Source organism: Hemibagrus wyckioides, linkage group LG15 (assembly GCF_019097595.1).
Source record: "Hemibagrus wyckioides isolate EC202008001 linkage group LG15, SWU_Hwy_1.0, whole genome shotgun sequence".
Taxonomy (NCBI): domain Eukaryota; kingdom Metazoa; phylum Chordata; class Actinopteri; order Siluriformes; family Bagridae; genus Hemibagrus; species Hemibagrus wyckioides.
Window position 1 is genome coordinate 13,830,684 of NC_080724.1, and position 25,253 is coordinate 13,855,936.

Sequence of the window (25,253 nt, forward strand, 5' to 3'; positions counted from 1 at the left end):
GGCAGTGCAGTGTGACCATTTTAATCTCTGTTAGAGCACAATGTTGTTCTAAAGCCAGCTAACCATATGCTGCATCCAAGAGATCCTGGACATTCACCATATGCCTCCTGCAGTCATGGAGATCGCTAACATGAACCCCTCATTGAAATATCTGGTGTTACCAAAAATCCATTTGGTCAGTGTTTCCAAGAATTTTGCCAGTTTCTGTTGGAGACAACTTGATGAGGACAGGAAAGAAGGTAACGCTATTTAGATTTTTCTTTTTAAAAACAGAGCTGCAATGAAAGACAGGAGATCAAATAGGATAAAGTGTATTCTGAGAGTTTTTTGAGCTGAGCTTATTGTTTTAGTGTTGTGCACAATTGGACTTATTAGAGTAATATATTACTGTGATTCATGCTTTATTTACTCCACCCAGTTCAGTAAATGACTCATGAGTGGTCTGGATTTTCTTACATGAAACTACATCCCTGATACATACAAACTTTTAGAGATGTTTGAAAATTACTTTGTTGTTTGTTTCCATGTCCATTACATGGTGCCAGAGTATGTTATTTTGAGCCAGCCGGTTATAATTATCCGTTGCTTGTGGTCTAGTCCTTTGGCATTTGCTGTAGGAAACCCCAAGTTACTGTGGCATACAACTTCTCCAGATCATCGACAGTAGTTATTATTATTAGTTATTAGTAGTTATTCCTAGTAATTAAAGTTACTGAGTTGATGACCCTGTTTTGTTATTAAATATAACAATTTGTTACTTCGTTAGCAATGGCCGTATATGATCGAGTGAGTGTCCAGATGTAGTTTAGTTCTGAATGTTACATCACTGATTGTAGAATAATATTTTCATATTAATACACTATATGGCTAGAGGTTTGTCCATGACACTTATATTTGCTTGTTGAACATCCCATTCCAGATTTAATTCTCCCTTTTCCATTATAATAACTTCCATAGTTATTGGAAGGCTTTTCAGTAGAATTTGGAGCATTGCTGTGGGGATTTGTGCTCATGCAGCCACAAGAGCATTAGCGAGGTTGGGCAATTATGTTAGGTCAGGAGGTCTGGGGGGTAGTCGGTCTTCCAGGTCATCCCAAAGGTGTTCTGTGGTGGTTGAGATCAGAGCTCTGTTCAGGCCATTCTAGTTCTTCCACATCATCCTTGGCAAACCCTATCTTCATGCACCTCACTTTGTGACCAGTGAAGAAAAGTTGTAACGCTATAGCATACAAAGACATATAGTGTATATTGGTGGCACAGTGTCACAACAGGTCTTGGTGACTCCAGTGTGCAGGTTTTGATCCTGATCTCAGCTACTGTTTGTGCAGATCTTTGTGTGAACTTTTAAGTATGTGTAATACTCTGCAACAGACTGGTGTCACATGGAGACAGGCTTCTGACCCACCGAATGCTGAATGTGCTACATTTTCTTTTTCACCTGAAAATTGAATCTTATAATAGTTTCCCTCTTCCATGGGTTTTTCATTTTTCTAAGAAGAACATACCCTCTAAAACCTTTCTATATTATGTGTGCAGTACCAATCATTAATCATTAAACAAGTATAGACTCAAACATATAACTTGGTTTCAGAGTCTATGCCAACCGGTGTGGCACAGACCCCCCAGCAAGAGGAAGAGGAGGATGATGAAGACGAGGAGCAGGGAGAGCAGTTTCAGTTTGATGACAGTGAAGATGAGAACAATGCTGGTTCAAACCCTGGGGAAATTAAGGACATTGTAGCTTCCTCTGCTGAGACCGGACTTCAGGAAGTTGCTTCAGGTCACAGCACAAACTCTAATGCACTTTACAGTCAACCGGTGAAGAGTGTCCCAGTCACTCGTCGTGAGGAACTAAATGTGACCTCTGCTGGTCAGGAGTGTCAAACTGTTCCTTGGCATCCAGACATAAGCTCTGGTAAGGGTTTCTATCATGTTTGTAGCATGAGTGTTTTGTATGAGACTGCAAGAATAATATATGTGTATAACAATTTTCTTACTTTCTTTCTTTCTCTCTCTCTCTCTCTCTCTCTCTCTTCAGATATAGTAGTCAGGCAATCTCCTGATGAGTAAGTATCCTATACTCTAGAAATACTCTGAGATACACTTTAATTCCTAAACATATAAAAAGCATACTGTACAACTAAAATCTCATTACGATGTGACCAGTGGACATAAACTCATACCCAAGAGAGCCATAAAAGTTTATTATTTACGTTTTTTAGTTTCACAGCTACATTATGCCAAGTAGTTAGATCAGTCGGCTCTGTGAGACACACATTATGAGAAATTTTTCCTAAGAAGAGTATAAAATACAAGACAATAATTAATAGTGTAACATTCTTCAGTCATCTGGCTAATTTCTGGTCTTGTCAATGTTTTAGACATTCTGCGTCTTTTGAGCCAAGAATCACAGAGGAGGCCAAATGCATGTGGAAGAAAAACACAAACACAAATGAAGGTATTGCTCAAAATACACTCTGTGGCCACTTTGGATGGTACATGAACCTTTAACCTCTACACTCATTATCCATTAAGTTCACCTGACACATGTGGTGGGTGTGTTGCTTGTGTGAGTGTATCAAGTACAGCAGCAATACTGCGAGCCCCTGTGTAGCCCTTAAAGGACATGAAAGATTATGTTATATTGTACATATTGCTTAATTATTAAGGAATCATTTGGTGTAGAAGAAGCTTGTCACAGAGATCTGTGGCTTAACTGAAGAAAAACCCACACAGTTTCAAATCCACTTCTCACTTCACAGTTTAGCAATATAGAGATTTTTTTTAAATTATAATTCATTTATTCAACTGATTTTCAGTTTCAGTTTTTTAGGCTGGAAAAAAAAGGTTTTTGTGCATCATCAAAATCAGAGCTGTTGTTGTTGTTCTTTTGCCTGCTCCCTGTTTGGGGACACCAGAGCGGATCATTTGGTCCGCGTGTTTCGATTTGGCACAGGTATTACGCCAGATGCCCTGACACAACCCTCCTATTTAATCCGGGCTTGGGACTGAGAGTTAACTTTTCAGTGGCTGTGTTAGCTCCTTGCCCGGAAATCGAACCCGGGCCGCAGAAATGATCCGCCGGACAACCAGGAGGCAGGAATCTGATACAGTGGGCAGTAAAAAAAATGCTAAGCTGCTGGGCTTGTGGTAGTGCCAAAACACAGTGCCAAATAATATTTGTTTAATGGTGCTCTCTTACTGTTTTAATGGATGTTAAGATAAATTGTGCATATCAGCAGATGATTGACTCAGCAATAACTTACAATGGGCACCAATATGGTATTAAATCTGAAAGGAATACATCTCACCTTACTTCAGCCAATGTCCAGTTTTGTGTCTGTGATCTTCAGGTTTCCATTCAAGACCTGAATGCTACTATACACCTGTCATAAAGAAGGATGCTCACATGTTTGCTCAGACATGTCTGTGACTCTCAGGAGGACATGCGTCCCTCCACCGAATGAATGAGTCAAACAAATAATTTAGTATATTCAAATCCAAGCTTCAGCTAATCATACACTTCTGATTTTAGTCAGTATTCACAATAAAGACACAATATATTTTATAGAAAACATTTGACATACTCTGAGAAACATGCCAATGTAGTGCGGATGTGATCCTAGACGCTGACATCTGAAACATTTTTATTTAAATTTAGTCGAATGATGCAAGAACAATTGCACTAAGGAATCATCGCATCAAAATCTAAATTTCACTAATTATGCATGCAACTCATAAATTATGGCACCCCAGTTGAAATTTTAATGACATGAAATCAGGATCACATATTCAAATCCACATACTGAGCTAAAAAAATGTTCTGAGTGAAGTGTGTATGTCTTCAGCTCATGCACCAGCTCGCTCACAGGAATGGTTCAGTGTGATGTCAGAACTCACACTACGTCTGAACAAAGGTACATCGCCTGGTCTCCAGTTAGAACAACTGTGTTTTTCCTGTGTGTCAGTGTTGCCTCACACTGTAGGAGGTGCCCTCTTTTACCCGCTGTTACTGCTGACTGTAAACAGATGTAGCTCCTGTGTGTTGGTGCTAGAATTCAGAAATACTTCTCCATGGTATTTACTGACTGTTCACTGTGTCCTTCCAGTATGTAATTCTAACCATGGCCTTTACATATAAACAGTGAAGGCCATAGCTACAATTACATGACCTTCATACTATACAGTAAATGCTGTATGGTCAGATCAAGCTAATGACTCTGCTATTAAAAAGATGGTATTTTTGAGTGGAATACCTGTGTTGCAGCATGTAACGTGTCCTGACCTTAGTGTTAGTGTTGCTGCCTAGCTTTTCTTTGTTGATCCAACTTGCTGGTGGTATTGAAAAAGCCTTTGTCAGTGTTTCTGTACTCTCTAGGTTAATTCTGAGTTACATTTGCACTCTCCAGTGCTTCTGCCTGCATTATGATCGATACCACAGTCAGTTTAATGGATACCTTGTTCATTTTAACTACAGAATCACTAAATGTTCAGAGATTTTGAAACTTCTAACTTTTTCAACCTGGAATGTGAAACAGGAGCACAGGCTTGTCCTTTGAGAACATACAATGATCAGATCAGATTCAACCTTGGAATAAAAAGCACTTCTTGTACTTATCCTGAGACTGTCTGTCCTCTATAGGAAAGCATGCTTCTGAAGCAGATGGAGGCTTGCCCTCTTCTTCCTCAGAGGTATATCCAAGTCCTCCCCCTGACACAGAAGTGATTTATGATGATGTCCCATGTGAGAACATTCCCTCTCCTGATGCAGGTAGGTGAAAGGCTCTGGGCTCAATATGCACTATTCTGCACATTTTCCACATGACCTGTGAATGTAGAAAGTCAGGTAACATCCCTGACAGCGTATGAGTGATTGCCCAGTGCTGGCCCACACATGCACTTTCATCTGGTCCACATAAACCTGTGGAATCATGGCAGTAACCCCAGATCTTTCGGTTGGGCCATTTTTGGCCAGAGATAAAAAAAAGATGCATGTGGATGGTTTCATTTAGCTCAGATTCCAAACGACCGAAAACCTTAAATGTGGCTGTTTTTTGGCCCACAGTTGTTGTGATGGATTGTTTACGGGCAAGAATGACTTTAGTTAACAGACATGTAAAGTGAAGCTAAAGTCTTTCATTCTTCCTTACCTGTCTTACAATTTCCAAACAGTTAACACAGATATTAGTGGAACAGTTTAAATAGACATTAAATATACAATCAATTTTCAAGCAGTTCAAGCAGGCAAAGGGTATAGATGTACGGTATTGTTTCTCATATTCAGAAAGGTAGAGTTCAAATATTTTTAAAAGGATGTGATTAGATTTAGATATTTTCACTGAAAATGTATTTAATCTAACAAACAATTTGATAATTTTGTAGGTCACCTCTAACCTTCTCAGGTTCTCCCACACCACCACATTGCTGTGCTTCCTCCACTGGCTTCCAGTAGCTGCACACATCACATTTAAAGCACTGATGCTTGCATACCTGTTTCTGAAATACTTAAACTTCAAGGCACTCTTGTACGCCCATTCTGATAAGGGCATGTGCCAAAAGCCATAAATGTAAATGTAAATTATCTGTGCAGTGAATGCAGCCTGGAGTGTGACTGCTATGAGAATATTTTCAAGTGCATTCCTGAAAGGCAGTCTACTTTTTGAAGTACAGATGTACTAACTGACAACCAAGACACAACCTACTAACTTAAGCATTACCTTAGACTTTGATACTAACCACCTAGTCGGTATGGTGTCCATGATGCATGGCCATGCATCCCAGCTAACAATATTTGTTCTGATACGATTTTACATGACATCTATGAAAATTATTAAACACTGCTGCAAGTTCAAGTTTATTTGTCATATGTACAGAAGTCAGTAACCGTTTGTACAATGAAATGCTTAGGTGAGGCTCAGGCAAACTACAGCAATATACTTGAACAACAACAACAAAAAAAAGAGCAAAAGTAAAAAGAAAAAACTTGAGTAAGTTGAGTAAGTTGCCCATGGAGAACTTAAAGGATCCTTACCGGACTTAAAGGCTAAAATCCATGGCTCATTTTTATACACTGATCAAGCATAACATTATGACCACTTGCCTAATATTTTGTTGGTCCCCCTTTTGCTACCAAAACAGCCCTGACCCATCATGCACTGTGTGTTCTGACACCTTTTCTATCAGAACCAGCATTAACTTCCTTAACCTTGGCCACCTATGACTCTGTCGCCGGTTCACCACTGTTCCTTCCTTGGACCACTTTTGATAGATACTGACCACTGCAGACCGGGAACACCCCACAAGAGCTGCAGTTCTGGAGACGCTCTGGTCCAGTCATCTAGCCATCACAATTTGGCCCTTGTCAAACTCAAATCTTTACGCTTGTCCATTTTTCCTGCTTCTAACACATCAACTTTGAGGACGAAATGTTGACTTGCTGCCTAATATATCCCACCCACTAACAGGTGCCATGATGAGGAGATAATCAGTGTTATTCACCTCACCTCACAGTGCTCATAATGTTATGCCTGATCGGTGTAGGTATATGTCTGTATAAATGTAAATATTAACATATTGAGGTAGTTAAAAAAACAGATGCTCATTGTAAATGAAAGGTGTACAAAATATACGGAGTGTGCAAGTGAAGTGCAAATAGTACTGATAATTGTGCAATACCAACAAAATTGTACTGATGATTGTGTAGTCTCAGTGTGTTAGCAGATATAACCATTTTGAAAACATTATGAAACATTCTGACCACATTATTTGTTAGCAGGGATATTGTATATGGTGTATCTATACAGTTTGCCTGACCTCTGTGTTTCTTGTTTTGTGTGCAGGTGATGATATGATCTACGAGGACGTGCAGAGGCCTGAGGTATCGGCAGAGAAGATGGATAACGGCTGGAGCTCCAGTGAGTTTGAGAGCTATGACGAGCAGTCGGACACAGAGACCTGCTTAGCGAAGCCTCGGACACGCAGCAAGGTGAGAATCTTATCTCATCTCTGAGGTCAAAGCAGGGTGCACTACAGGGGATTTTAGCAGCTGAACATCTTTCTTACCTTCTGGGTTTTTTTTCTTTAATTAATTTCCATTTTCATTTAATTTGACCATGATCAAGAATGGATCCTGATCATTTCTGCACATTGTCACAAGGTGGCAATAGATCCATACAGTCATTTAGATACATTACTATATCCACTCTGGTCTTGTGCTACTTAAAAACATTGCAGAACTCACAAACTACTAACTTCTAACAGCCACAGCAGTTGAGTGGAGAGGAAGGTTAATTCACTGCATCAGTGGATTTTTTTTCCGCTCAGCACTCTTTTTCAGTTCTCTTTCCTTCCTGGGCTTCCCCATGTTCCTCTCCTGCTGTTGTTCGCTTTAGTCTTTCCTCTGTTGCCAATGCTGTGTGTTTGCACTGCTGTGCTTTATGCATGATCTCAGCTGAAAACAGGTACAGAAACCTTCGTCTAACCTAATCGGTGAACCATTGTAAGTCTCCTTGCAATGGATACTAAATATATGCATGCTTGTGTAGTTATTTCTGCAGCTTGTATGTGTTATTTATGTTGATCACAAGTGTATCTAAATCATAGCCACTCTCAGGCCTTTTTCTTTTGATTGTTCTTGAATGTGTCACCGTCTGCCCTGTCTGGCTTTCTGTCTGTTTCCTCATTCTCTCCTCTCTTTGTGTGTTTCTCTCTGTCTCTCTCTACACATTGATCTAAACACTATGCCTACTGATCATGGGCATGTGGATATGCCGATGACCTTAGATTTCTCCTGATGTACGCCGCATAAAGGAGCATTGTGCCCGGACCAAACGTGAACTGGCCATGCGATTAGGGGCACGAGACGTCAGCCAGATCAAACAGGCCATCAAGGTATATCTTCCCAGTAGCACTGCACCTGCTGTGTCATTCATCATTCAACCTAGTCAAATATATGGTTTATGATGCAGGTTATAACTTGTGTGTTCTTATGTACTTATATAAGTAATTTAACCAAATTCAGCCATCTTTCCTTGTTCCATCTTGCACAATGCAAAAAAAAAATGATGTTTTGCTTCCCAGTGAAAATGAAACTGTGTAAATGCCGCCAAGCTCACAGCAAATGAACCATGAGGGACCATCAGAAAGTGACTTTGCCCTGGTGCTGTACACACTCTTCTCTGTGCAGGATCAGCTTTTTTTCTTCCTCTGAGTGGTAGATGTCCATTTCAGTACTCCTCTTATCTCTCACAGGTCCAACAGCTCATGAAGGCCGCCCGGAATGGCACTAAAGATGGACTGGAAAAGACTAAAATAGCCATGATGCGCAAAGTGTCCTTCCTGAATAAGAAAGAAAACACAGGTTTGTATTCTTTTTTATTTTTAATTGAAAGCTGGAACATAATTTCTTGTGAGCTGCACCACAATTAGTCCATGTTGATTAAGTGGCAGTACGACAGGATTAACAAGGTGTTTGTGTGAATATGAAACAATGCAGATGAGACAGAAGATGACTCTGGTTACCTAGATGTGACAGTTTCTGAAGTGAAACATCCACCACCGCAACTTTCTCCTATGCCAGAGGGTCTCACTAGCCAACAGGTTGGTGCGTGTGTGTGTGTGTGTGTGTGTGAGCAGTGTAATTTGTAGTCATTTAGTTAAACTCAACTTTTTTTCCAGACTGTAAGACGTCACATTCTTGGCTCTATTATCCAGAGTGAGATAAGCTACTTGGATTCCCTCCGAAGGATTCTGAAAGTAGGTCACTGATTAGCAATGTAATCATGTAATTATTGAAAATACTATCTCTATATATTTCATCCTCGCAGTACATATCCTCACACATACAGCAAATGAGTATTAAATTCATCGCTCTCGGATTCATCTTGTTCATTCTGATTCAATCCCAGGATTACCAAAAGCCTTTACTGGAGGCTGAGCCACGTATCCTGAGCACTAGAAAGATCCAGCCCATATTCTACCGGGTGAAAGAGATCCTGCAATGCCATGCCATGTTCCAGATCGCCCTGGCCTCCCGTGTGGCCGAATGGGACCAAGTAGAGACCATTGGGGATCTGTTTGTGGCCTCTGTAAGTCTCGAGATTTTCCGCCGAATGACTAAACGGCTTCAAATTCTGTTTTATCTACTTAACTTGAATGATACTTAATAATTTAGTTTCTATTCCTGGCTTGAAATGACGTCATATATTAAGTAATAGGAAACATCTGAGCAGAAGTATTGTCACGTGCACTGTTTTTAGCAGGATTTACAAAACTATATTAACAGTACATACTTTCTGGAATTAACACATGTTAATGAAAGGGCTGTCCTAAGATGTTATTTGCCATAAACAAACAAATAAAAAGGCAATTCAGGAAGTGTGATCTAACTGAAAATGTGGTATGGATATACAGTTAGCTCAAGATTGTTTAGCTGGGTATTAAAATCTGCTTTAACTCCGAAAGGTTTCTTGTGGCTAGCTTTGATCTGACTTTGTGCTGTTTCCACCATGTGTCTGCTTTTTTCGTATGGAAAAAAAACCCAGAGAAATCTTGTACTCAGCATTTCTATTTAAACAGTACTCATTTCCTGTGCAGTACTAAAGCTGTGAGCAGCAGCTGTGCTTATTTTTAACATGTTATGCAAAAAGATTCAAGCTTTTGTAATAAATCAGGTTTGCAACAGCAACCTCAGCTAAAATGTGATTGCTGAAAGCTCTTTTTAGGTGTGTGTGTGTGTCTACGTATGTGTATGTGGGTTTTCATAAACCCCTGTATCCCTTTCAGTTTTCAAAATCAATGGTTCTGGATGTCTACAGTGATTATGTCAACAACTTTACAAATGCAATGGCTCTCATCAAGAAAGCCTGCGTGTCCAAGCCTGCGTTTCTGGAATTTCTTAAAGTAAGTTATTTACTTATTTATTTAAAGCCTACGTACAAGTAGCTTCTTGCTGCTGCTCTTTGATATGTACTACTTTCTGTGATTGTGAGCTGCATTTTAATTGAAATATAACAAGAGGCGCTGTTGTATCTGACCTGCTCACATCTTACTTTGAATCTTAGAAAAGGCAGGCTGTCAGCACAGACAGGATCACCCTTTATGGCCTAATGGTGAAGCCAATCCAACGTTTCCCTCAGTTTATACTTCTCTTACAGGTCAGCACTTCTTCACACAAACACACACACACACACACACACATGCTCTTGAAAATTCATTTAACTGTATCTAAAAGGCGTAAGAACTATGTTTTAGATACAGTTAAATGAATCTGGTATTCTCACTTTACATCTAAACGGAAATGACACCAGAGAAAGTGAAATAGAGAAGGAGATCCCACAACATTCTAAAACACAGACACACAATCTACACAGTGGATGGCATCATGTCATAAGACGTTATCTAACTGACTGCTACTTCATAATTACCTTTCTTATATCAGTATATAATAGGACTTAAAATTATATCTAATGAGCTGTCATCTTTACCTTTTAATACCATGGCTGTATGTAGTACAGCATCACCAGACAGCCCAGCACTATTCCTACTGTATGTATTTTAAGATTATTCATTATGGTGAAATCAGACAAGTGCTTCCTTTTGGCATATGAAGTAAGAGGGAATTAAATGGAAACCAGATTTCACAATTCAAAAATTCAGTTTCACAGTTTTATACTGATACAAGTATAGTATCCGAATGTGTGAGAGTGAATCATTCATATTATAGAACGATTCACAGCCACTGAGTAAAATTAGAATGAATAATGAATTTATATACTGAGACCACACGTTTAGCTCATGAACACAAATGAATATATAGAGACTGTGTATGAAATTTCTCACGATTTATTTTATGCACGCCAAATACTTACCTTGTGTAATTGTACAATAAAATGAATGTACAGTGATGAAGGCTGCACAATGTCCACTACCTCAGCCTGATATTGCACAGCATATATTGCACCTGATTTTTAAAACATCTGCATTTTATTCAAAATATATTTACATAGTTTCTGCCACAGAGTTTTATATTCCTTATATTTATATTTCATTATTTTCTGTATATAATTTCTTTCTTTTGCCACTTGTATGGTAGTATATTCTGGTATTTATTTATTTATTTATTTATTTATTTATTTATTTATTTATTTATTTATTTATTTATTTATTTATTTATGATTATGTGACCACTAAACATTTGAATTTAATGAATGAAATGAACGCCACAGGAATCTTAGCATGGAGATGATTGTTAGTATAACTCTTCAATCATGAAATGAGGCAAAAATACTGAAGTCTCAGTTGTTTTGATATAGATATACCATTAGCCTCTGTCACATAAAGTCTCAAAGCAAAAGGTTCTCATAAGTCAGGGACCCAAATTACACAAAATCTGTGGCTTATTTGTGGCCTAGTAATATTATAAGAAATAACATACATATATTAGCTTTTATTTTTAATCTTAATTAAATAGCACATTCTTTAAGCTGTGTTTGTACTGTAGTATTTTTACCTGAAGGTTAGCATGAACTTGCTCAAAAACAAAATTGTCTTCTTCCATATACATGAGCACACAGATTGCTAGTCTTGCTCTAATTGGTAGGGGAGAGAGCAGCACCATCCTTCCCTCCCAGAAAGCATGGCTAATCACATGCTTTGGGATACTTGGATGCGGCCACACATGGATGTTGCATCAAACTCATGAATGTGCTCCTGACAACAGGAAAAATGCTTTCGTGTTGCATCATTTGAAAGCTTGTTTATAACCTAATGGACCAGCGTTGTATAATTGCCCATGGTTTCACAAAAAAAAAAAAAAAAAAAATATATATATATATATATTTCCCTATATTTCTGCACTGCCACTTTAATTCCACTCAAGTCTACTGCAATATCTACAATATTTCACCCAACTGCACTACCACATAACACTCTTACAATCTATTCTTTTTATATATTTATTGTTCATTTAGAGCTTATTTAAAAGAAGGCCTGAGAATTAGAAAATTAGGCTAAAGACAGTTCTCTAGCACTGCTGCTGAACAGATTATTCATTACAGCAAGTAGCGGATTAATTCCTTGCTTCACTGACCATCACTTTTTTTTTTGCTGTAGCACATTCATTACTAGTTCTGGATTTGGTCAAAATATGTTCTATTTAATATGCTTGAAACTATTTTCGTATGTATGCAGTGGGTGTGGGTAAAAAAAAAAAGCACATAATGATATTTCAGGACATAACATCTCAATATGTAAATAACTTAATACTGAATATGTTAAAACACCCAACATAATACCCAATATGTATCATGATGCATTGACTTCTGAATCATCGTGCTGCATTTAAATAATTAGTTTTAGATTGCATGCTTATTTAACGTGTACAAAACTAAACAAACACTGAAAAGATTTTTTCAGTAAAAACATTTTACAGTTTGAGATTTGAGTGCCTGAATATAAAAAAAATGAGGGACAGTGAAAGTGAAAATATGTTTTTTAATCTTGTGTTGCATACAGAACTGAAAGTTCAGTACTTTTCCAATACTACAACATGGCAAACAATCTGTTCTAAGGTTAATAAAAATGTTATAAAAATGTTAATAAAAATGTTAACAGAGAATTAATCTGTCACTTAGCCCACTTTTCTAATAATCTAGTCATCTTTCAAATAAACTTAATAACACATTAGATAGATAGATAGATAGATAGATAGATAGATAGATAGATAGATAGATAGATAGATAGATAGATAGATAGATAGATAGATAGATAGATAGATAGATAGATAGATAGATAGATAGATGGGTGGGTAGATAGATAGATAGATAGATAGATAGATAGATAGATAGGTAGATAGGTAGATAGGCTGTATCAGATGTCTTTAACAGTAAATTATGTGTGTGTTGGTCCAGGACATGCTGAAGAATACTCCGTCTGGTCACCAGGATCGGCTGCCTCTGCAGCTGGCTCTGACTGAGCTGGAGACCTTAGCCGAGAAGCTGAATGAACAGAAGCGTCTAGCAGAGCAACTCTCTGAGATCCAGCAACTAACACGCAGCAACAGCGATCGTGCCCTTAGCAAGGTCACACACACCAAAACACACTCCCATTTCTCCACTAGGCACATGTCACTGTTGCTCGGCAACTCACTCTCAGTCCTGTTACTTCTACTCCATTTAGCAGATGCAGAGATTAAGATAAGATGATTTGTTGTTATGTTTTTTAAAAATAAAATGCCAGGGTGACGCATTTTAAAACAAAATGTATGAGTAACAGTGACATTAAACTTTGTTCCTGATTTCTATTCATTTCGAATGCAATGGAGGCTGTTTTTTAACCAGCATTGCAGATATTTGACTCTTGCTGGGAACTGTCATGACTGATGATCTGGGTCATGCACTGCTGCATTTTGGGCTCTTACATCTGTCACTGGCCTGTAAATGAAGCTTTTTATGATGATTCTCACTAGAGGGTGCTCCGGTATCTGCCATCAGCCTCACAGTGGAAAGGGAAAAAACATTTCCACCCAGCCTTCTGATGTGACTGATCTAAAGTTAAATAGTTTTGTAAATCCCCTGAGGATACAGCAATTCATCTTCACCCGCTTTTTGAAGAAGTGTATAGAATAAAGAGGTGGCTTTTTTTTTTATATACATTACTGGAATCACAGAAAGAAAAGCCAGGGGTTTAGTGCAACACTCCAGTGTAAAAATGCTGTTAGAATTTATGTTAGGTTGTTAATTAATAATAGTGCTGTTATAGGAAAGTCACTTCATCAATAATAGTTTTGGGTGATGGAACCTGGAGAGCCGCTACCACCCTATTCCTATTAATAAGTACAGTATGTTTTAGTTTTTGTTCTCTAAACAGCCTCCATTTTAATCTCTCTTTTGAAGTAAAACACAGCATATGATGTTTAGAAAAAAATGTAAAGTGCAAAGCCCTTTCTTTTTAGAGACTCTCCCTGGCTATAACTAGAGGCTCCTTTTTATAAACGTTAAATGAACATCTCCTCACAGAGAGTTTTTGACATCGATAACTAAATGGTTTCTTTGTTAATTGAAAATTTTGCTGTGAAATTATTCTGTCAGAATGAATGTCAATATACTGTAGCCCTTGTGAGTTGTAGATGTTATACAAAATTTATCAACACGTCATGACCATTCAGGTTTGAGAATTTAATATGTGTCTCCACAGCAGCTGAACTCAGATCAGAAACAGCTGATTCTGTGTGAAACCCTGATCGAGACAGTGTATGGGGACAAGGGGCAGGTTCTCAAGTCCAAAGAACGCAAGGTCTTCCTCCTCAACGACCTACTGATCTGCGCAAACATCAATCTCAAGTAAGTCAGGTTCACGGTTTGCTTTCTATCTGTGCACTGAACAAATCCTGTATCTTTTCGGGTTCTTAAAGCGTTGTGGTTTGTCATTTATTTTCCATTTAATGATGGTCTAGATTCACTGAAAGGGGCATTGATTACTACATTTATGAAACAAGGTAACATTTTCAAGTCTACTACATTAGAAATGAAGTAATAATTTTGTAGTGTTCCAACATAGTCGATTCACTGCACAACGTGTGCTACTCACCTGCAAATATCTAACTTCAATGAGGATCACACATGATGGAAAATCACCTGGGAATTCCAGAGAAATTTCTTTCGATTACACCCCCCACAAGCTCCCCACACCTCCTACCACACAGAGACCATGCACCTCTCACCCAGATCAACTCATCACAACAGTTCATTTCACCGACTGTGATTCTTCTCTCTGATCATGTACTTCACCGAGCTTTATTCTGTCATGCTCATTAATTATATTATGATCTTGTCTTCATTAAGGGGGCTTCCGGATATCAGCAGCCTGGTTCCTGCTGGCCCAAAGTACATGGTGAAATGGACAGCTCCTCTGCAGCAGGTTCAGGTGGTAGAGGTGGGTCAGGAGAACTCACAGAACAACGACAGCGTTTACCAGCCAAGCGGGAACAAACGCCTCATCTCTGCCAACTCACAAGGTCAGAATGGTTTCTTGGATAATACCAAAGTGAGACGGGATTGAATACCAATAACCTGACAGTGTAGAATCTTGGTACTGAAAATAATCTTTTTGAATACCCTTTTATAGCATGTACATTTTTGTTTCTTCATTTCGAAATTTTTAAGGGTAGATTAATTAGCATATGGAATCAGTATTTTAAATGGGGGGAGTTCATTTGGCTTGCTTTAGCTTTTGCTTTGCAGCTGACAGTGACAATCTTTTGACAAGCAACAATACAGGTGAGACAGTTTTGTAGTTTGCTCACTCTTGTACTCACCTTTGAAACAGCTGTCCATGCTGCATCACAGGGCAGCATAACACAGTCTACGGAGTGTTTTTATTTTATTTGCATAGCACTTGAAGCACAATGAGCATTGAAAGCAACTGTACAGAAATCCGGATATAGATTTAGATTTAGATCCCTAATGTGCAAGGTAACCGTGTCAAAGTAAAACTAAGATTACACAAGGAGGAAACCTTGAGAGGAACCTGACTCAAAAGAAAACCCAGGCTATTCTAGGTGACCTCAGGCAGTGCAATTATGAGTCATTACTTTTCCACAATTGTATACTATACAAGTCAAACAGGCTTTTTTAAATTTAATTAGTTATCCACTAAATAATGAACAATGGCCAATAACTGTGTTACCATCAACAGCAAATTTTAAGATATCGATTTGTGGCCATCCTCAACAGCAGCAAATCAGGCAGGTCCAGAAAACAGAAGGAGTCAAGATTGCTGCCATATTATCTTACTGCAGGAGTAATGTAAAGCAGAGAGAAAGAGAGAGACAAGAGAATAGAGAAAGAGAAAGTACAGATAACTAATTATGCAAAGTGCAAGCAGGTACTCCGAAGGGACTAGCTATGACAGTGTAATTAAAAGGAAGAGCCAGAAGGTAACGCAGGCAAGGGTGAGGGTGTCCCGGGACATAAAGCAGCCCACAACTCCACTGTCAACAAATCAGAGTGAACCTGTGAGAGTGGGAGCTTCTAAACATCCCAGTTTACTAAAACTCTGTATGCCCATGAACCCCCTTGATACCTAAGAGAAATGCTATTAACAAAAATCTTCACTAAACAAATAGGTTTTTGTTTAGTCAAAAACAAACTACCGAGACTTAAAGACTAAAACTGGAGCAGAGTCCTGACTACTAATCAGAAGGCTTTGTAAGAAAAGCTCTGTCCATGCTGTAGTCTTTATTATTTTAGGCACTAACAAAGAGCCTGCACCTTTTGTCCAAAAAATACACTGTGTGAAGTTTATATGCATATATAAGTGCATAGATTCCCACAATTGGCTATTTACACTGTGACTGACAGAGGAAAGAGGGTATGGCATCTATCCCAACCAAACAGCATGGCAAGTTTAGTTCTCATGGAGTCCTAGCCATAGATGGCTGCGGGATCTAAACAATATATTTTTGGATGAAAAACAGATAAATACAGCTCTGGAAAAAAAAATAAGAGACCATTGCCCAATCTCCAGATTTGAACCCTATTGAAAACCTCTGGAATGTCATCAAGAGGAAGATGGATGGTCACAAACCATCAAGCAAAGCTGCGCTGTTTGCTTTTGTTATTTAATGTTATTTGTATGGTCTTTAAGAAACAGCCACATCCTAGTTATTTAACACTGAATCTCACCCTTTCATTACCTCCAACTATTCAGATTACAGCTTTCCCACATGACAGGCTAGCAAGCCTCAATAAATATATATTGCTACTCAAATGATCCTCCTTTTTTTTATTTATTTTGTTTGGAGAAATAAAAAATACAGAGCATATTTTTTCTCAGAGTGAGCACACATACCCAATCTCAGTGGGCAGCAATGGCCATAATGATGTAATGTCCTTGAAACTTAAAAAATTACTTTTCAATGAGCCACATTCATGTAACTAGATTTTGTTTTTCATAGTGCTTTTTACCTTTCATCAATTAAAGAAAAAAAATACTATGCTGGTGGAACATGTTGTTGACTACACTGTAGGTTCTCAATCATCAGGATGCGTACATATTAGACCTTGGTTTTTTTGTGCTGGCTACAGAATCAGTTGAATCGGTGAGATCTTTTTTGAAAATGCTATATATTTCCAGGCTTTATTGCACAGCATAATTCTGTTTATTTATTTTTACAGAATTGTAAATGCAATACATTTTACATTTTAGGCAGGAGTGTGAATGATAAAGATTCTGTGTGTTGATATAAATACTGCTGGATCTTGGTGGGCTAGTGGATCTTTTGTTTCTTTTATTTAACTTTTTTAGTTGAAGTTTATTTGATAGTAAAAGCTGCAGTTTAGTTATTCATATTTTAGTGAGAGTTTATTCAATATTAAAGCTTGACAAAATAGTGCAAGCTAGTTCAGGTGTCTTAATGGTTAAGCCTTAAGCTACATATCAGAATGTTGTCAATTCAGATCTTAGTGCTTCCGAGCTTCCGAGTCCTTAAGTAGTTATATCCTGCCTCATTGCACAGCACCATATCTCCATATCTTGATATACACTTACCACCTGCTTTATTAGGTTCACCTGCACCTTCATGCAGTTATCTAATCAGCCATCCTTGTGGCAGCAGCACAGTGAATAAAATCACAGACACAGGTCAAGATCTTCGGTTAATGTTTGCATCAGAATTCAGAAAAAAATGTGATCTCTGTGACTTTAACTGTGGTATAGTTGTTGGTACCAAATGGGCTGGTTTGAGTATTTCAGAAACTGCAGATGTCCTGGGATTTTTCACACATAACAGTCTCTAGGGCAGGGGTGTCCAATCTTATCCGCAAAGGGCCGGTGTGGGTGCAGGTTTTCATTCCAACTGAGCAGAAGCCACACCTGAGTCTACTGAAAGCCAAGATCAGTTGATTAGCCAGTTGGAATCAGGTGTAGCTTCTGCTTGGTTGGAATGAAAGCCTGCACCCACACCGGCCCTTTCTGGATAAGATTGGACACCCCTGCTCCAGGGTTTACACAGAATGGTATGAAACACAAAAACATTCAGCATGCAGAGGGTCTGCAGGCTGAAACATCCTGCTGATAGCCTCAGATTCCTGTTGCCCATCCACCACAAGTTTCAATGTTTTGTGCATGCTGAGATGCTTTTCCACTCACCAACAGTTGTAGAGTGATTGTCTCAGGTACTATATCCTTCCTGTCACCTGGCCATTTTCCTCTGACCTCTCTTATCAACAAAGTCATTCAACCCTCAGAACTGATGCTCTCAAGATTATTTTCGTTTTTTCACACCATTTTGTGTGAACCCTAATGACTGCTGTGTGTGAAAAACCCAGGAGATCAGCAGTTTCTGAAATACTCAAACCATGTGAATCTTTGGCCAGATCCATGTTGTTAGAAATGTTAGGGACCCTCTACTCCAATACTCTAGTCTATAATAACCAATGCTGCAATAGGATTAGAACATAATCTGCTCTTTATGTAGTGATGACGAAGTGAAGGGTAAAATATTGTTTGTTTTAGGCAAGCTGTTTCTGGGGCCACCCAAACTGTACCAAGAACTGCAGGAGCTCCAGCATGACCTCTCAGTAGTGGAGGAGGTCACACTCCTAGTGGGTACACTGCAGGGATCCTATCAGGTATGTCAACATATGCAATATTTAAAAAATAAAAATAAAAAAATAGTAATTCTTTGTTTACTGTGTATCTAGAGATTAGTTAAATTATATGTTACTAGCATCTCCTGTGTGTGTGTGTGTGTGTGTGTGTCTGTATGTGCAGAATCTTAACACAACGGTGGGGCAGGACTGGTGCCTGGCTCTGCAGAGGCTCATCCGCATCAAAGAGAGCGAGATCCAGTGTGCCAACAAGTGCCGCTTGCGGCTAATGGTGCCCGGCAAGCCTGACAAGTGAGTAGTGAAGAGAACTGGAACAGGCTGGCAAATTGCCTTAGAATGTGGGCAGGCTTGCCCTAGGCCACACATTCATTCTGTTAATCGATTTAAAGCGCTTTTCAGTTATTGGGAATGATTACCAGAGGGTTTCTGCTTTGTGGATTTGTTCTGGAGCAGCAGCTGCTCTCTATGTTGCCTTCTCATACAGCCAAATGTACTGGGCTGAGCTTAGCTTTGGCAACAGGACTTTGTTGGGAACAGATTTTAGAACAGCTGGTTATTAATCACCGATGTGCCATTGCAAAATGTGATGGTTTAAGCAGTAATACTTATTTCTTGTGCTGTTCTCTCTGAGAGTGTTAGTAATGTCTTTGTATCAAAGCGCCTTTATAAATGCTGTAACAAATAATCACTGGAGCTTAGAGCTCTAGAAATCTGTCTGTTTTATTGACAGCTTGTGTTGAATTCCTTGTGGAATTTGTGTCTGTTTGCACATGTTTTTGCAGGTCTGGGCGTCCAGTCAGTTTCACAGTGGTTTTCAACACTCCCAGCCCAATCAGTAAAATCTCATGGGTCAATCGCCTGCATCTTGCTAAAGTCGCTCAAAGTAAGTAGATCAGAAAGATGTCTATACATTCATCCCCTGGATTTACAATTTTCTGTCAGTCTTAGAGGATGTGCAGTAACTCTTGCTGTGTGTATAGGGGAAGAGAACTTGCCTGGTTGGGTGTGTGCAGAGGATGATGAGAAAACTAAGCCACCGTTCTGGTGTCCACTCCTGGCATGCCGTGTGCCCGTGTTCTCTCCAAAAGCTCAAGATCTGAAGGTGAGAGCCAACATGGAATTCTTTAAAATGCCTATGCTTCACGTGGTAGCTGAATGTACAAAAGAAAACAGAAATATCATTTAAACAGTCAAGGGCTGTATAGTCTAAGATAGTACACATAGTAGATATCTAATGTCAGTGGGTCAAAAAATGCTACACTTCACCCCTCTCCTGTCTTCCCTGCTCTGTCTGGGGATCAGTCCTCAGTCTGGTGATTATACCTGAAACATAACGTTTTTTTTTTTCCTTTAAAAAAACAATAAAAATCTAGCATGACAGTTTAGCAATAAGAAAAATGACCTCAAGCTCCCTTTAATCTCTAAAGGGAAAAAATAAAGTTAATTTTAAAAAAAATGGTGAAATATCTAGAATTTTCTAGTGAAGTGAATGGGACTCAGGTTTCCTATAATCTGCATAATGGGATCATGAATCCACACTCCATCTCACAAAAACCAACCATGTGACACAGCCCCAGAAGTACTTAGGGGCTCTTGGGTTTCACCGGTCCTCTCTGACACTGCTATCTGGCTAAATGTGAAGATTTTGCTTTTGGTAATTAGTTCCTGAAGGACTATTTAAAAAACAAACAAACAAACAAACAAAAAAAAAAAAACCAACCAAATGAAAAAATTGTTTTTTACCCACAACCAAAGCTTTAGTTATTTTAGTAAATGTAGAAAAAATGTTTTAAATGAAGAAATATGCATTGTCTCTGACTAAGATGGAGGATCTTAGTCAGAAACAATGCATATTTCTTCATTTAAAACGTAAAATCTGTGGAAAAAATACTTTTTGTAGACTTTACAGGGATCATTCCCTTAATTAATAACTTATTCATGTATTTAATATTGCCCTCGAATGAAATTCTGTAGCCTTGTGGTGTATTTTCAATGTCCAGAACATTTTCAGTATGACATATTGTGGCTACATCAAACTGTCAGCCAGTGACTTGCCTGAGTCCATACTTACTCAAGTTAAAGGTCATAATTGAGCGTAACTCAGCCTGCATGTGCAAATCTCACACGACTTAAGTCTGTAATAACATATGAGGTCTGAATACAGATGTGCACAATTTGGTTACTAACTCCTCACTACTCACACACACACACACACACTTGTTGCTCAGCTAGGAATTCAGCCCCCAGCACTTAAATCACATTACTATAGCTCTAAAAATGTTTTCATTTTATTTTCTTCTCTTGACATTTTACTTACATTCTCATATTATGCCCATTCTAATAGCTCTGAAAAACACTTAATGGAATCCTTCAGTGTATTTCAACATAACCTGTTTACTGTATCTATCCGAACTCTGATTCAACATAATGGAAATATTGAAAGGTTTTGTGATGAAGTGTTTACCCCAAAAATCTTCAGTGAGGTACAAATTCTTTCCAAGTACGAAACTTTCGCTAAGGAATTCACGAAGGTGATTTAACCAACGAAACAATACGAAACAAACATCTTTTGTGAACATTTATTGACTGCTATAACAACTGACTTCCATTATAGGCGCGATTCAAGACAATGGATTTTTGGTCTTTTCCCAAAATAGTCAGTTTGTGTCTGTGGTAATTGCACTACAAATGCAGTAGATAGCGATTAAGAAAGCAATTAGGTTAGTGATTTCTTTTTAACAAAGCCCGGGTATGTGTATAGTTTAGTGACACTGCCAAAAGTAGTTGGACTGAAAATACACTGTGAATACGGTTTTGGTGATTTCAGGTTAAATTTGTGCCAATGGGTGTTATACAGAAGGGAAATTAATAAGACATGCATACCGAGGTACAATTGGTATGCCCTGACAGTCTTTTGTGTGTAGCAGCCTGTAATTTATAGTTTATTTCACCTTGGCCAAACTCCCCCGATGTCTTGTTCTCCAGGCTTGGCAGCTCTGCATGGAGAATTAGGGAATGTTACAAGCCCAACGATCAAACCGAAAACAAATAATGAAGAATACTATTACTGGCTGCCAAAAATATAAAAATCTGTAACCTGTAAGCCATTACAGGTTGCAAGTCATCCATTGATAGAGTGGATCAAAAGGAATTGAATTTGATGAATTCATCCCTGATTGTAAAACTTCACTATGATCTGAACCTGAAGCAGTTCATGAGACGAGACACAAACAAATAAGTGGGTGTTTATCCAGCCGCTGGCGAAGAAAAAATGAACATGGCTGTGTCTTCACCACTGTAACATAACCTCTACCCCCACTTCCGAGTAAAGCAATCATGATGCAGTGGAGTAGAAAGCTAAAGTAGGTTAGAGGAAAAGGGGGGCTCTTCTCATTGACAGGTAATTCAATGTTCTTAGCTCCCTTGTTCTAGCTTTTGGGTTTGCACAGAAGTAAATCTAATCACAAAAGGGGAAAAAACTGCTAGTAAGACTTCAGACTGACTGGAAGTGGCATATTCCAGCATTTCATCATAATCAGATGGAAAGTGAGATTGCCCACATTCAAGCTCCAATATAAATAGTTCTAACTGGCTAATTAATGCACATGTTAAATAATCCCGCCTGACATTTTCATAGAAAGGAGAACAGAAAGAGCAAAAAAGAACAGGCCCCGAAGATAATTCTAGATTAATGCAGCTCCTGCTGAGCTAATTCAGATGGAAAGGAGCCTGTATGTTGGCTGTTGTGCCGTATATCAGAAAACGACATTGCACACTCAGCAGGGTCCGGTATACACACAGTACACACACTCACATAACAACATGCATCCACTTCACACAAGCGGTGGAACAGATCATCTATATTTCTTTTCCTACAGACAATGAAGCTGAATCTATTTTTAATCGCATTTTAATATACCACAAACATTGGGCTGTCTCACATCAGACTACACAGATGTTCGACTGCTGTGCCACTGCTATTGTTTACTTCATTTTTACTATGTTTAGATATTGTGTTAATTAAAATCAGCCTAGTGGTAGCAGGGATTTTTCCTTATTACACATACACAAGTGGTACATGCAAGAAACGTGAATTTATGACATGTACTCTGCTCAATAAAGGGAACACTTAAATCATACATTGGATCTTGATTAACAACATATATTTAAGCTGAACATCTTTGCCTATATATATTGTGTTATCCGTTGAGACCAGTTTAATGTGACAGTGGTCAATAAAAATGTGGCAGCTCAGTAGTTAAGGTGTTGGACTACTGCTTGTGAGTTTGAATCCCCCGGTCCACCAAAAGCTGCCACTGCTGGCCACTTGAGCAAGGCTCTTAACTCTAAATTGCTCAGTTGTATAAAATGAGATAAAATGGATTTGTATATCTGCCAAATGGCAGAAATGTGAACGTAAAAACCCAAAATCACACTAAATATCTAAGTAAAAGAATTAAATTACAGGCTGAACAAACATGGATGTATTTCATCAAGGCAACTTATAATGTAAGTAGGGACAAGGACTCTAACAAAACACAAAGCTAAAGAGAAATCACTTAGGAAGGATAAGAAGAGAACAATTATCTTTGGCCACCACCTAAGAAACCATTCCCTGTTAGGGGGTTGTCTTGCTATTGCCTCTCCAACGAGCATGTTCTCACTTTCATTAGCACCAAAGCAATTGAAACTGGTTCACAATCACTTATACTTCCTAACTGGACTGATTGATATCCCTCAAGTTTAATTGACTGTGATGATTAAATGTTCCCTGCATCCGAGTTTAAATAATTTCTTCTCCTTCTAACTCATGCTGCTTCAAGCTCCTGCTGCCGTCGATGTCGCTTCGCAATTTCAGTAAAAACACTGGCATTATTCCATTGAAAACATTATTCCTTTTCACTTGAACTGAGAATACTGCATGCTGTGAGCTGTTGTTTGAGGAAAAGGGGCAGAATTGATCAGCTGCGGATGGGGCTGATTTATGTAAACAGAACAAACCAGTCAGATCTATTGCACATTTAAACTTTGCAAACTGCACAGCCCACCTTAATGATGCTCAGAAACGGGGACAACGTAAAAATGACATTCTTACTTTCCTTGGGTTTGTCTGTCATCTGATTCTTCTGCCTTTTATTAAATTTCAAAAGAAAAATCAAATCAATCTGTTCAATGCATCTTCAAAAACAACATTTCCCTGGAATCATTAGTCATATAGTTTTCATGTGAAGTAATACCCATCACTGTGCACACTGTATTTATCAAGCCAGTTTTATTGTTATTAGCATTCAGCTGGTTTGTATTATTGTAACAGCAAACATCTGAGAAAATACCAATAAAGCTGTTGTTATTTAGCGGTAGTAAGCTGTCAGTATGTGATTTCTTTTCTGAAACTTTCATGACTTTTCATACTTTCATAATTTGTTTCTACTTCAGTGCTTTCTTTCAGTGAAGCCGTACTTTAACCTTTGAGTATTTATTTCAATGAATGCCTCTGATAATGCTATGTAAATACATAACTGTGTTTTGATTTCACCTTCTGCTGTGATGCACTGATATAGAAAAGCCTGGGAATGTGTGTAATGATGTAAGTCTCCTCTTACTCCACAGCTCCAGATGGCCCTTCACAATCCAGTCCAGTGTGCTCTGTTGGGTTTCTCTGCAGCAAGCACCTCTCTGCCTCAGGGCTATCTTTGGGTGAGCATGTCTCCATTACACTGTCATCAGTAACAAACATCGTTAGTCATCAGGCTATTTATTTTAATAATCAGTACCATTTAAATGCTCCGACGTGTTCGGGCCATGAGCCAAATTAAACTTCAGCTAATTTATTGTCAACTCCTGTTAGACAAGTCTCTCCTTTAAAGACATTTATTTACATAATAACAAACCTCTGCAAAACCAATGTATTTTATTTTATGTCCACAATGGTATGATCTTGCTTTGTGGATCTGTCGTCTATGGATATAAGTTGTGGATTTAGGTCAATGCCTCTGTTGTACTTAGCATTTACAATTTATTTATTATTCTTTCTTTCATGAAAAGAAAAAAAGATTTCTCCTAAAATTATTTTTTTCCAGGAATGGTTTAAGGCTAAGACATACTTCCTCTGAGACCTTTAGACTGCTGTCTATCATGATCCTCCCATCTACAGATCTCATATGCATCACATCAGCTTTATTTCTTCCATCCAGTGAACATGGCCAGTTTTGCTCCACTGGCTACATTATAATGTCTGTCTACATTATAATCCCAGCTATGGACTATTGATTAGTCATGATTATTAATTTCCCAATTCAGACACATTTATCACCAGACAAATCATTCATTAATGTGAAGCACTAGATCAAACATTTCTCTTTACTACCTCGACCTCTGCTCCTGTCTCATTCCGTCATCTCTTACATTTTTCCCTCGGGTCTGCACAGGTGGCCAGTGGTGGAGATGAATCGTATGGACAGGTGGAGATCTTCTCCCTGAACAGACCCACTCCACGCTCAGTGAAGAGTTTCCTTCTGGCCTCCCCTGCGCTGAGCATTGAATATGTCACAGAGGCCCGCACTGAAGAAAATGAAGGACAAGTATCGGAAGGAGCTGCCAGAATTGGGAACACCATCTGTGTGGGGTTACAAGATGGCAAGTGAG

At 38.6% G+C, this 25,253-nt stretch overlaps 1 protein-coding gene across 4 annotated transcripts in view; it reads left to right on the forward strand.

Annotated features, from left to right (window-relative positions):
* The window catches only part of arhgef10lb (Rho guanine nucleotide exchange factor (GEF) 10-like b), a 36,921-nt gene that overhangs the window by 5,668 nt on the left and 6,000 nt on the right, over positions 1-25,253 (forward strand). For 3 of the 4 annotated variants that reach the window (XM_058409678.1, XM_058409676.1, XM_058409677.1), the window contains 21 exons: positions 1,592-1,915; positions 2,039-2,066; positions 2,382-2,458; positions 4,643-4,771; positions 6,840-6,985; positions 7,783-7,890; positions 8,251-8,359; positions 8,495-8,598; positions 8,677-8,754; positions 8,907-9,086; positions 9,784-9,900; positions 10,062-10,154; positions 12,909-13,079; positions 14,194-14,339; positions 14,841-15,013; positions 18,514-18,629; positions 18,772-18,899; positions 19,391-19,491; positions 19,589-19,710; positions 24,219-24,305; positions 25,037-25,248. In XM_058409678.1, coding sequence (XP_058265661.1) covers positions 1,592-1,915; positions 2,039-2,066; positions 2,382-2,458; positions 4,643-4,771; positions 6,840-6,985; positions 7,783-7,890; positions 8,251-8,359; positions 8,495-8,598; positions 8,677-8,754; positions 8,907-9,086; positions 9,784-9,900; positions 10,062-10,154; positions 12,909-13,079; positions 14,194-14,339; positions 14,841-15,013; positions 18,514-18,629; positions 18,772-18,899; positions 19,391-19,491; positions 19,589-19,710; positions 24,219-24,305; positions 25,037-25,248 — 2,749 coding nt within the window. The remainder of the gene's footprint in view (positions 1-1,591; positions 1,916-2,038; positions 2,067-2,381; positions 2,459-4,642; positions 4,772-6,839; positions 6,986-7,782; positions 7,891-8,250; positions 8,360-8,494; positions 8,599-8,676; positions 8,755-8,906; positions 9,087-9,783; positions 9,901-10,061; positions 10,155-12,908; positions 13,080-14,193; positions 14,340-14,840; positions 15,014-18,513; positions 18,630-18,771; positions 18,900-19,390; positions 19,492-19,588; positions 19,711-24,218; positions 24,306-25,036; positions 25,249-25,253) is intronic. The other variant, XM_058409679.1, reaches the window with a different exon arrangement.